Source organism: Micrasema longulum, unplaced genomic scaffold, assembly GCF_059751315.1.
Source record: "Micrasema longulum isolate JH-2025_06_02 unplaced genomic scaffold, ASM5975131v1 h1tg001783l, whole genome shotgun sequence".
Classification (NCBI taxonomy): Eukaryota; Metazoa; Arthropoda; class Insecta; order Trichoptera; family Brachycentridae; genus Micrasema; species Micrasema longulum.
In genome coordinates, this window is record NW_028278958.1 from 86,087 (window position 1) to 99,780 (window position 13,694).

General features: G+C 33.4%; 1 protein-coding gene across 1 annotated transcript in view; it reads right to left on the reverse strand.

Annotated features, from left to right (window-relative positions):
• The window catches only part of Hmbs (porphobilinogen deaminase-like protein l(3)02640), a 37,521-nt gene that overhangs the window by 18,592 nt on the left and 5,235 nt on the right, over window positions 1-13,694 (reverse strand). Inside the window, exon 2 of the mRNA XM_088237777.1 lies at window positions 5,383-5,455. Within this exon, the coding sequence (XP_088093903.1) occupies window positions 5,383-5,455 (73 nt within the window). The remainder of the gene's footprint in view (window positions 1-5,382; window positions 5,456-13,694) is intronic.

The following is a 13,694-nucleotide window of genomic DNA, read 5'->3' on the forward strand; positions in this document are numbered from 1 at the left end:
TGCGTAGATCCGTCGTTCTGTATGCAGCGGAGCTTCTCACTTTTTCCAACAAGGAAGACGCTACAATGTCCGGCTGGCCGTAGTGTAGCTCCAACGTCTTTCATTATCACCCTCACTTGGCTTGGATCCACTAGTAATGACGACACAGATTCTCTTGCCCGTCCTTTTAACGCACGCTGTAGACGCAGGAGGTTTTCTGGATCCGAAAGGCAGCACATCTCCGTCGACTGAGTGTACTGCGATTTGAAAGTAGCCCATTCCTGCGGCTCTCCGGCGAAGGCGGGTAGGTCCTTGGCAGTAGATTGGCGCGCTATCATGGCGCCGACTCTGCTAACGTCCTCTGGGGCTGAAGTCGGGCTTCTTCCTTGCGAAGCCTCTAGTAGAATCGCCATTTTTGACAGCACCGTCATGATGCCGTCCATATCCGTAGTACGCGGCGCGGGCTCGGGATTCGTCTCCAAGGGCACGCGTCGGTCTTGATCGTGTAGTGAAGCACGGAGCGTTCGAACCTGCGTCCTCAGCCGCTGGACTGTATCTTCGGATGTGTCCGACTCGGCTGAGTCCTGATCTGTAGCAGGGTCTTCTCTCGGTTCCGTGCCTCCTCGACCCGAGCGGAGTGAAGGGGTTCTCGAAGTCATCTCTAGGCGCTCTGCGATGAATATCCGGTTCTTCTCGAAGGACCAACTTGTAACAGACGCGGCGGATCACTGCTTCGTCCGTAGCAATCGCGCCCCGTCACAAGAACTGTATTTCTATAGGTGCTGGTGTCAAACGCAGAGTGGCCGGGCGTAGGCGGGCCTCGGCCGACGAACGATAAGCTCCGGGGGAGGTATCGTCGCCTAGAGATCCCTTGCGGGGTCGCTAGCGAGTAGCGCTGGCGGCCGCAATCCTGAGTCAGGCAACCGGGTTGTAAGGCCGGTATCTCTCCGTCGGTGGGAACGGCGGGGTGTGTTCCGGGGAAGTATCCAAGGGTCCAAATTATCCGGGGTCCAAAATCCAATCCAAAGAGTATCCGAGTTCCAAGTCCAGGGGGGTAGCGGTGTTCGAATCCAGGTGGCGATGAGGTCCGGTTTGAAGCGAGGTAGGGAGGTGAAGTGGAGAGTAGAAAGCCTTAGTAGTGTGGTGAGATGACTGACTTTATTTTTCCCCGGCGGGGCTATATATACAACATTTTGCCGTGCGGCGGTGGGCTAGGCCAATAGCGGGCGGTGCTAGGTTGACCAATCACGCGGCGAGAGAGATAGCGAGCACATTTGCCGGCTCTATCGGTCTCTCTCGCGCCACGTATAAGGTCCCCACCCTCCCGCTACCGGCCGCAGTTCCCCGCCGACCGCGCGGCGATCAACACTTATACAGAACAACATAAAAACACATATGGGCATACAATATTTTCATGAATTCTAATCTATATGTGGGCTTCAGTATGGCGATCACCACCCCCGAAAGTGACAAATACTAGTCTTTATTGAGGAGGTGGTAGATCGCTTACACATACTGAAGCCTCCTATGCTACATTAAAACCCCAGGAAGGGCCGCCAAGTTGGTGCATGTACTTTTACGTCGGCAACACGCTGTATAAAACAAAATACACAGCAGCGTTGGGGGGATCATTACCGCGCTTCTTCTGCAGGTAAAATCACTAAAATGTTTTTCCCAACGCTGGCTGATGCAGCAAACTTCCGTTATCATCACCAAAGTACTTTCGAAACGACCAAATTTTTACCGGACACGGAGCCATGAGAAGTTATCTATATAGGTTTAAATTAAGGAATGATGACTATTGTCCATGCGATGATATTTCTTCACAGAGTATAGAACATCTGTTATTTCAGTGCCCATTTTTCAGTTTGCAACGCCATAATCTTGAAGCAGAATGCAGGAAAGATGGAATATCCTTAACAGCTATCCACACTGTAGTAAAAAGTAGTTATCACGCGCCATTGTTCTTGAACTTTGCAACAACGGTGATTGGACTCATAAAGGTAATAAACCAAAATCAGTGATCGAACATCCCATTTCCAAGACAAACAAAAACTTTTTTTTTTCCGAGTACCTTAGCCTTGTACATGACACGTAAGGCTACTAAATACAGGGGTCCAAATATATTTTTTTAAAAACTTGTGAATAAAATGACAAAATGTCCAAGTATTCAGTGATAAATAAATAATGACGATTAAATAATTAGTGAGGTTACATAAGAGATAAGTCTCATTAGCGGAGAATTTGGTTTTGTTTTAACGATGTTTATTATTTGGTAGTGAACGTCAAATGACCCCGTGATAATATTTCTGTAATGTGTTAACTTCAATACAAAATAATCACTTTGTGCTAGTATTAAATGACTTCGAAGGAAGATTGAAATCAGAACAATTATTATTGATTTTTGGTCGGCCTCGTGGTGCAATGGTCAGCGCATTTGCCTACCACGCAAGAGGCCTCGGGTTCGATTCCCGACATGGTTGATATGGAATATTTATTTGAAAGGGTGTTTTTACACTAGAATATTTCATAGTCCGCTGGACTGGCACCTGAAGCGCAAGACCGATCATCTTACCTTGATTCAACAAAAATGATCAAGATACGCTGCGATTGGTGTACCAATGCAGTGCCCTATGCACCATAAGGCGTGGAAAGAGCATTAAGATTATGATTGATTTTTTATGGTAATTTTCTGTTTTCTATTTTTCTTTCGAAAATATTTACACAATAATCTTCAAATCAAAGTCCTGCCGATTTGTAAGCATACGTTTGTTGCAACAGAGAGGGAAAACATTTTCGAGAAGGGAATATGGAAGTCTAGGCGTTTACAGGGCTTACGACCTGTCATTGGCTTTAGATCTAAATAACTCCCTAGGGAGGAAATCCAGCCAGTCTGCAAACATTTGGACATACGCGAAACATTGTTGAATCAACTGGCTGGTATAAGATGAAGTATAAAACTTGGAAAATTATTTTCAGGCGTTGCCTAGTAGGTGAATTGGTTCAGCCGGATGAATCTCACCCGCATGATAAAGGTTTCAGCTCTGTTACTTCGCAAAAGTCAACAGAGGGAAGAGTTGAGAAAATGTGGATGTTTAAACATGGGCGGAATGGTGAATGTTACACAGTGTATACTATTTGCAAAATCCATATTTTTTTTTATTTTTAGCAAATCATAAAAAACTGATACAGTAATAATTCAACTTCAACTTTAACCTATTTTTATATTTAAATTTTTTAGTACAAGTTAATAATTTATACGTAACTAGTGATGATGAAATAATTGTGATTATGGCCAGAAATAATTAATTTAATTTTGAAGATAGCCAACTTTGCAATGCAAGCAAGATGCTTGGATTTGTACTTTGAAACTCAGATATTTCAATAATACTACTGCAATTTGCACATTATACGATACACTTGTCGCAGCACACTAGAATACTGTTTCATAATGTACCATTTCAAATCATGTATACTGCCAGTGACCTACATATGCATTAGAGATCATGGCCCTCACATAAAGAAATGTAGAAAAGCTTAAATGCACACAGCGGTCCATGGAAAGATCCATGCTTGGTATAAGCATAAGAGATAAAATAAGGAATGAAGAAATTAGGAACAGAACCAGAATAACGGATATCATGGATCGCGTAGCAGGACTGAAGTGGCAAGACATGCTGCGAGACAAGACCCCACAAGATGGACCCCTAAAATTTTAAGATGGAGACCTTGGGAGAATAAGTGAGGCGTCGGAAGACCTCAAAAAAGATGGTCCGACGACATAGCTGCCGTAGGGGGTAAAAATTGGCTGCAAGCAGCAACCGACCGAGAAAATGGAAGAGGCCCACATCCAACAGTGTAGGACAGAAGGCTGAAGAAGAAGAAGAATGTACCATTTGGGACCCTTGTAAATCAAACCGCATCCTTGAAATAGAGAAGGTTCAAAATCTATTTTTGCGATACTTATATGTTGAAGAAAATAATAATTAATTTGTATCCATCATCATTTCTAGCAGAGACGCTGGATTAAAACACCCGCGAATCTCGCAGTCAAATTATTCTTGGAAAACATTTCTATTAGCTGATTTCTGGAGGCACATTTTTTATTTTTTATTATTTGAAAATTTATTTATTAACCCTTACAGGTTATTACATTTACAAAAATTATACATAAATTTTTGTTGATAATAATATTTTTTACATCTTTTGAAAAGTTTGTCCGAGTCTTTTGTTTATTTTTGTCTGGTAGTTTATTGTATAATTTCAGTCCCCGATTTATTAGTCTCGATTGTCCTTGTCTCGTTTTGGAATGTTGTATGTGATATTGTTCTGATATTCTTGTATTATGTCCATGTTTATTACATCATTTTTTTAGTTTTAGTTCTTTGTCTACAATGACATCAGTGGCTAACTTATGAATAAATTTTAAAGATTCCAGTTTAAAAAGTTCATTAACATTTAATTGATTAGTTTTTTCAAAGAATTCTTTAGTTGGAGTTAGATAAGGGAGGTCATATACTAGTTTCAATATTTTATTTTGCTGTCGTTGTAGTCTGTTTGTCATTTTGGCTTCCTGTTCCCCATAGTTGTTGAACCAGAAATTCAGTCTGTATAATATACTCCATATAAAGGTCTATTTATTTTTATCTTTGCTGAATTTGTGTGCCTATGTAAGATTTACAAACCTAAAATGCATCTCTTTTTTACGACTTTTCTTCTATACTTCACTGTTTTACTATAATATAAATCTTTTATTATTTTTTTACTGTATGTTACTTTTATAGAGTTTAACCATAACAAATAACTATGTTTTCTTTCTTTTGTATAGGTTTGTATTTAACTTTAATTTTGTACAAATTGACTACGGCAGTTATTTATAATAATAAATAAATAAATATCATATTTTAGATTTGACACAGGCTTTATACATAAGATTTTTTCCATTTTTGAAACAAAGTTTTTGATTTTTGAAAAAAGTTTTGTTATTACGCTAATTATATTATTGATGTGAGTTATCCATGTCAATTGTCTGTCTATTGTTAGTCCTAAATATTTAAAACATTTAAGTTTGTAAGTGAAAATTCTTGATGGAAGTTCGTTGTAATTTATTACATAAATAAAACACGAGTGATACTTTAATTCAGTTAGTCTAGTCAATTAATTTAGTCTCGAAGATGTCGCGAAAGCGATGAAACCGGTCCTGGATATTCCAAATTTGTGGATTAAAGTATCACTCGTGTTTTATTTATATAATAAACTAAATATTTAACATGTTAAATTTTAATTAGTCGTTCTTCGTTTATGTAAGCATTTATTTTATGTCATTTTTTTCTAGATTCAAAATTTATAATATTACATTTTTCTTTCTTCGAAACAAGGTAATTTATTTGTGGTAAAACTCACCAATTTCAAACACCTTTTCCGGGTACAGTTGTTCTAGTAGAGAAATCACATAGCGTGTTTGTATAAGAGCCAACTGCAAAGAAAAATAATAACATATTATGAATATTTGATGCATTAACTTTGTGGTCAACATGCTATTGTTTATTTTGTATGAAAATGTCTGCCTTAAAACAGGTTGTACCTAGTTAGGCAGACTAGACATAATCCAGAGAAATCTATTACCTAAGTATGTATGTATGTAGTAGATAAGGGAATTGTAATTTTTGTTAATAAACTGTGATTATTATTATTATTATTCTAGGTATTAATACAGAAAAACTTATAATTAGAAATCAAACATTGATTTGAGTCTACTGAACACTTTATTTTATTTTTACAAATATAAACATATAAAAATAAAAACTTCGTGACAATTGTTTCGCCTTATTAGGGCATTTTCAAACGAATGTGAAGATTATTTGGATTGAATGTCCTTATATAGTTATATAATTCAAGGTACTTAAGAAGAAAATAAAAATAATCTTATGAACTATAGCATGTACATTAATCATAATTGAGGGAAAAACCAATGGTTAAGGGTGAGGCTAAGTGTTTAATAGGTAATGGGGAATTTAGGTATTTATATTTGAATTTCGGGGAAAATATAACAAAGTAAGTATTTATTGACATACAAGTATGTATTGGAGATAATTAATGAAGCTTTATAGTTTTGTAAATTTAGATAATTGTTGTCGGAAAAATATCGATAATATTATAATAGGTTGCTGTTCATTTTAATTTTAAAACATGATTGAAATATTATGAGGAAATTTATATAAACATAAATGTATTACTATACAATATTTCTATTTTTAAGAATTTCTATCAAAATATATAAATGCAATTGTTACATGATTCATCTATTAATTACGCGACAAATAAGCGTGTACAAAAAGGAACAAAGTGAAGAATAACAGTCTATTTAAATATGTTTAATAGTGGTGAAGATATGAGGTTGGTTTGTTCATTTATTATTTTAAATCTAGGATTATTTAGATATTTATTAATTTCCAATTGTTCAAGTATATTAAGTTTACACCCTTTGCTTTCAACGTGCAATGGAATTGGTTTTGTGTTTGATTGGGGGAGTTGGGGGAGGGATTGAGTGTTTGAATGGGATTGGTGTTTGATTTCTAATTATAAGTTTAAATATGGAGTTCTAAAAAATAAACACCAAATCAATCAATTAATACAGAATCTTATAATTTGAAACAAAAATAAACTAAAAATCTATATATTTGTATAAACCACTTAATTCTTTTTAATTACACTTCGACCAGTTTCGAGGTTACTACCTCATCGTCAGGAATTTAACTAACTTATAATTACACGCGTTGCTATTTATATAATAAAATATTATATAAAAAAGAGACAGAAAATTGAAAGAAAGAGAGAGAAAGAAGATAAAATAAATCATAACGGGAATAGTTTTAAAAGAGGACTCGAAGTTAAATTTCATTGATTATTTATTATTTAAAGTTTTTGATTAATGGCTTTACTAATTTCTAATCGTTCTAAATTATCTAAACGAAAACCATTTTTATTGACATGCAAAATTTCTACACACGTTTCTTGATTAAATTCATGGTTTTCGGATATAAGATGATTTGCGAATTCTAAAAATTATTATTACTCAGACATCTTATATGTTCTTTGATTCTAACTTTAAATTTACGTGAAGTTTTTCCAATATAGAAATTTGACCAATTTAAACAATTTAATTTATAAATTCCCGAATGATTTAATTTATCATCCTTATCTTTACAATTTGTTAATATTTTACCTATGTTATTATTAGTATAAAAAGCTGGCCTAATATTGTTAGGGAAAATTTGTGCTATATTATTAGAAAATGAATTAATGTACAAAATTCTACGCCAGTTCTCATTTTTATTGGAAATATTTTGGGAACTGTATAAGTATTTTTTCCTATAGTTTAATTTAAGTTTTTTATTCAAAATATTGTCAATTAAATTGAGTTCATAGCCATTATTGAAACTTCAAATAATAAATAATCAATGAAATTTAACTTCGAGTCCTCTTTTAAAACTATTCCCGTTATGATTTATTTTATCTTCTTTCTCTCTCTTTCTTTCAATTTTCTGTCTCTTTCATACAATATTTTATTATATAAATAGCAACGTGTGTAATTAAAAGTTAGTTAAATTCCTGACGATGAGGTAGTAAACTCGAAACCGGTCAAAGTGTAATTTTAAAAAATTAAGTGGTTTATACAAATTTATAAACAAATAAGTGTAAAATGTCATACCACAAAGTAAAAAATGTTTTTGATAACAATAATATAAAAATCTATACTCTACTACAAAGAGTAATAAATAAAATATGAATACCATCAAAACGTTTTACTGCTCACTGTTCGACCCCAAATGTTTCTCCAATTTGTTCTCTATTCTATAGGACTCATATTGATTATATCAAGGCTGTCCAACACCGTTTTCTAAGAAAGGTGGCATGGTTACTCGGATAACAAAGGGGTAAATATTCCTATTTTAGAAATGAGATGGACGTTATATGCATTTTCAAAATACTTAATATGCTATAAGTGATGTCCCATCTCTGTTACAATCAATTTCTTTTCATGTTCCTAACCATGTCACCAGGAGTCAAAATCTGCTATTTATCAAATCTTCTAAGAGCAACTTTTTTTATGCCCCAATTTCCAGAAGTGTAGACACAACTTGGAATTCTTTGGGATAAATGTTCAGGATTTAAAAAGATATCTTAAATCATCCAATTGCCCATAAACATTCCGCATTCCATTCAATGATACATGGGTTAATTAACGTTCCACTAGATGATGCTAATTTTAAAAAAGAACTTAATACAATAAAACAGATTGCTAATAATAATGGATATAATGAGAACTTAATTGATAAAATATTAAATCAAAAACAAAAACGCAAACTTATAAATAAATATTGATATTCTACTCTCACAGTAAATAAAGCAAACCCACCTAAACAATGGAGGCTTATTCTTTTTATAAATGTAATTTTTTCAAAACAATTATCTAACTCCCTACCATCAAACATTAAACCTGCTTTCTAAACAACTAATAATATAGGAACATTGTTAAAAAAAACCACAAAGACAAAGTCCATAAATATAATAAATCTGGGATATACCATTTAAATGGTAATGATTACGATTCAATCTACATTGGAAAAACTAAAAGAAACTTTAATATTAGAGTAAAAGAACACTTAAGATGCTTAAATAATAATATTTTTTCTGAATTCGCAAATCATCTGATAGAAAATATTCATAACTTCAATAAAGACACTGGATTTGAAGTACTTCATGTTGAAAATAAAATATTAAAATTAGACAACTTAGAAATTAAAAAAGCGATTCATAATAAGAAAAAAAAAATTAACAACCAAATGAACAATATTTCTTTTAGTCCTCTCCTGTCTAGCTTCGAAAATATTGATATCAAATTACCACCCTTGTAAGGAAAAAAAGACTGGATTTATTGGGTCCACGTATAGTATTTAGTTGACATGATAAAAATATTTAGAACGAAGAAAAAAATTTAAATTAAAATATTTAAAAAAAAACAAATGGTTGCTTACTTCTGCAGGGGAGAAGCGAGGGGGGCGCGGCCGTGCAGTCGACAGTGTATCAGGCTCCCCCCTCCCCTCTCCTCGTTTCTTCCCAGCAGGAGTAAGCAACCATTTGTTTTTTATTTTTTAAGATTTTGGTCGTTCTAAAAATTTATTTTAATGTGCCAATATGTCTTCTTGCTCATACTGATCGTCGTGGTTTCGGATGTGACAGGGTCTAAAGAACACCCTGTATAACCACTAACCGACTTTTCTACTTCTACCGGTTTTGAGACGTACCTGTCTTTTCGTCAGGACACCAATTAAACAAACATGCAAACCCCCTAACACACCTTCACCATAGTTGTTGCACAAAAATATAAAACCAACACGACATGCATAAGCACATGCACTGATTAGGACAAACATGCACTCATTAAATTATGAAAATATTCTATGTTGTTTGAGAAATAAATGAAAAAAGTAGAGGGGATGGAGGGAGGGGGTAAGCTTAATATGTTTAATAGGGTGACCATTACAGTGGAACATCGTATAAAGGACTATATTGAAAGTTTGTTTGATTATTAATCAAAGGAACTTATAGATGCCCGTGATATCCTTGCTCAGATAAACCTTAATGTACCTCGCAGTAACTTGCGTACCAATCCTGTCTTAGCTGTAGAAAATAATAAAACTAACATCGGATTATTTTCCCCTTTGCCAAGGATCCTAAGAACAGTGAACGAAATCTCACTAAACGGTACTGTCGATGTGTTCCTACAGCAAGGGCAAGCATTCAAAAAGCAAGCGGTGCTGTCACTCCTGCTTCGCAATGACACACTTGCCACGTCCGCCTAGATTATCCCATAATGATACCTTTGTAAATTTAAAATTGTTTAGACTAAGTGTTACTTTATAATAAATACTCAATAATGCCAATCTATTAAGGCTTTCATAAGCCTGATGATTGGCTCAAAAAAAAAAGCTATCTGCTTTCTATTCATTAACTTCTAACTTATATTTGCAGTCTGCATTACATGATAGGTTTAACAGTCCGTAAAGTAATGCAGACTACAATTTGCCAAATAAATAAATAAAGTAAATGGCGAAACAATAAATATTATAACATGTAATATATAACAAGAGCCCCTCTCTAATTAGATCACTCGCTGCATACATTATTTGTAGTAATGACCAATTAGAACAACAAAATGCAAATATAAAATGTAAACATGTGATTTTGAAATTCAGCGGTGAGTAATTTATTTATTTATATATTTATTTATTTTAAAGAAACAAACAGCCGACAATGAAATAATAACATTTTTTTTTAAATATGGTTTAAAGACAGACAAGCAAAGTTTCAAAATAAAAATCGTACATATATCTATCATACAGGATTATAATTATTTAAAAATAGTGTAGTGCAAACTTTTGAATAAAACTCCCGTTGATCCCCTTTTCTCTTATATCACTTCAAATTACATACATTAATATTATTATTATAAATCAAATTTCTCTTTTGAAATTTGTATTACTACTAAAATCTTCTCCTTATATTGCTTTTTCAAATTTTAAAGATTACTTGCTATACTTGTTATTCTTTCTTTTTTCTCTGCTGCATTGGCATGTTTTTATACTTTCAAACTACTTTTAATTACTTATATTATATATGTAAATAAAATCAATATATTGGTGCTCTTACTATAATGTGTCATTAATTTTGAAGATGTTTTTTAAATTGACTTAAATTTATCGTCTTATATTTCACTTAAAGATTCTTCTCATCGTTTCTTTGAATCCCTCAAAATATGTATGTGTATATTTATGTTTTTCCTTTTTTTTTTTAAATGTTATTACTATTTTATTTTATTTTTACATCTGAGCATGTTTTTCATTCTTTTTTTTTCATTTTTAATATTATTTCCATTTGTAAATACTCACTACAAACAAAAAACTTTAAAATATCTTTTTTTTTATATAAAGTTTATATTTGAAGCGCTAACTTTGTGGTTATTCACTATAATAAATTAATAAAACAACTTTGTTTTTAACCACTAATTTTTATTTTTTACCGACCAGTTTCAAAGCAAACAAGCTTCTTTGTCAAGGTTTACGTAACTAAGGAATTGGTTCCTTTTTATTTTATTTCTATCATGTTCACTAAATATTACAAATGATATCAAATTACCACTCGTGTAAGAACAAACCACTTGATTTATTGGGTCCACGTGTAGTGCTAAAAGAGTCTACTTTATTATTTAATAATTTATGTAAATAGCATAATTCAGATACAGTGCGTCTATTTTCAAGGGTAAAAAATCCATTTTGTTTGGCAGATTGGCTGAAAGTACTAAGCGTTTTATTGTTTTTATAATCTGAGTATTTTAATGAATAACAACTCCCTGTTATTACAATAGTTTGATATTATTATGTCCAAATGTTTGTGGAAAATCATCAGATTGAGGAATAGAAGAAATGTGGATGTTCAAACATAGACAAAATGGTGAATGTAACAACCTTCTCGGGTGGCCACTTAACCTAGAAAACGACAAGTCATAAGCCCTGTAAATGCCTAGACTTTCATATTTCCTTCTCGAAAGTACTTTTTATGTTTATTAAATTCATTTTCCTTAAGAATGTTTCAAACATAATTCATTGGATTGGGGAAAAGACACGATCGATTCGCCGAAATGGTGGATTGAAATGAAAATTCTTTATGGAAGCCACCAGATCTGTATATCTGACAGGACCTATAGCAGGGCCACGGATAGTAGCGAGAAGCTCCATTCATACAGAGAGGGAAAGAGACAAGGCCGCAGGATGTGTTCAAAAGATTGATTAGGATTATCCCGGAAGCCTGAAGGGGAATCAACAATATTAAAAACAAATGATTTGTAATTAAATTACAATGGCCTCGAGAGGGGAGACTACACTTACGGAGAAATGGAGTCAATGTTTAAAATCTCAAGTCTACAAAAACATAGAAATAACATTGACTCCATATTTATGTTTAATTTACTGAATGGCTTTTTTTTTCTTCAAAAATATTTACAAAATAGTCTTAAATTAAAGTCCTGCTGAGTTGCATACATACAACTCGTCAGCAAGTTCTTATAAATTGCTTCAATTATTCATACTTAACGCACATTAAAAATAATTTTACTTGTAAAATATTACATGTTATTACATTATTAAAAATTAAAAACGATCATCAATCCAAAAAACTTTTTTCTATTAACCATAATTTGAGCAAACGTCTCACTCCTTTATTTAACTCAGTATTTTTAATATTGTTTGGTAACATGTTAAATATTTTAGGTATACTGTATTGCAGTGTCCTTTTGCCATATTTATTGCAATATCTAGGAACAGCTAGCTCTAGTACAGCCATACTAGTAAACCTGGTGTTGTAATCATGTACCAACTTGTTTTTATACTCGGAGTGCGACGCATGCTGACAAATTAAGTTGTACCAAAGTAGAGCCCTAACAGATAATTAATTTACAGATTTATACATCAATGATATTGAAATATTGTGTCTCTAGCGGTATACATCTTTGTGTATTAGCAATTTTATCATAGAATTTTGCAAAGTTTGAATAAAATTAATATTAGTTTCACTTGATAACCCCCAGGAAGTTATAGCGTATCGTATAATTGATTCAGAGAGAGATAAATAAATAATTCGTAAAGTATTAACAGGGACATAATATGTTAATATATACATTCTATTGTATATATGTATATAATTGATGTACCATCATTACTGGAACAAGTGGCATTTGATGTTCCGATCCGTCGGTTGCGAAATAATAATGTGCTGTTCCTCGATTAACACAGCACAAACTATGGCTCGCATGCACCAATGTCCCGATTGTGTCGCATTGTAAACTCGAGACAAGATCTGGACTTTTTTGATGCGAGTCTTTATAGATTGAAAAAATCACTAAGATAGACCGGATCTTGTCTGGAGGTAGTATTTTTTTTTGTCCTAGCTTTAATTTTATTTAGTTGTGTTTTATTTGATTAGTACCTGTATTTATTATAAGAAATTGTATTTACCATTGTTGGAAAGGACTGCATAAGTCTGTCAATAAATAAATAAAAACTGGGTAGCCAAGTGATCAGGGGTGGTATTCTGAATGCAAAAGCGCGCGTAGAAAACGCATTTTAAGACGTATTTACGTATTAAATACATACACGCTGAAAGAGCGATCTCTCACGCGCAATTCCGTTCAGAATACCAGCCCAGGGATAACCCGAGGAGACTTTAAGCGTTGACGGGTAGAGGGGAAACAAATATTAAAGGTTTTCCCTTACCCTCCAACAAGGGGTAGATTCCCATTAAGAAATTATTGTTTTAATCTAATGAATGTCAACTTTTTTTTTTATTGCGCGATTTTGTAGAAACAGAGTTTTAAAAAGCCTAAATTATATGATTTCAGACTACAGCCTTAACTCCTGTATCTTTATTTAAGTTACGATTTAAATAATTTAGGGTGTTTTGCAAATTAGGTACGTCTCAAAACCAGTAAACAAAGAAAAGATATTTACTAACATATTCCTAACGCTCCTATATACCTCTGTGAAAAATTTCAACGCTTATCAGTTCATGGTTTACCTCTTCGTTCTAATTCTCAAGGCACTCTCTTAATACCCATCCACAATTCCTCTTTCTTCTCTAACTCATATAGTGTCCATGCG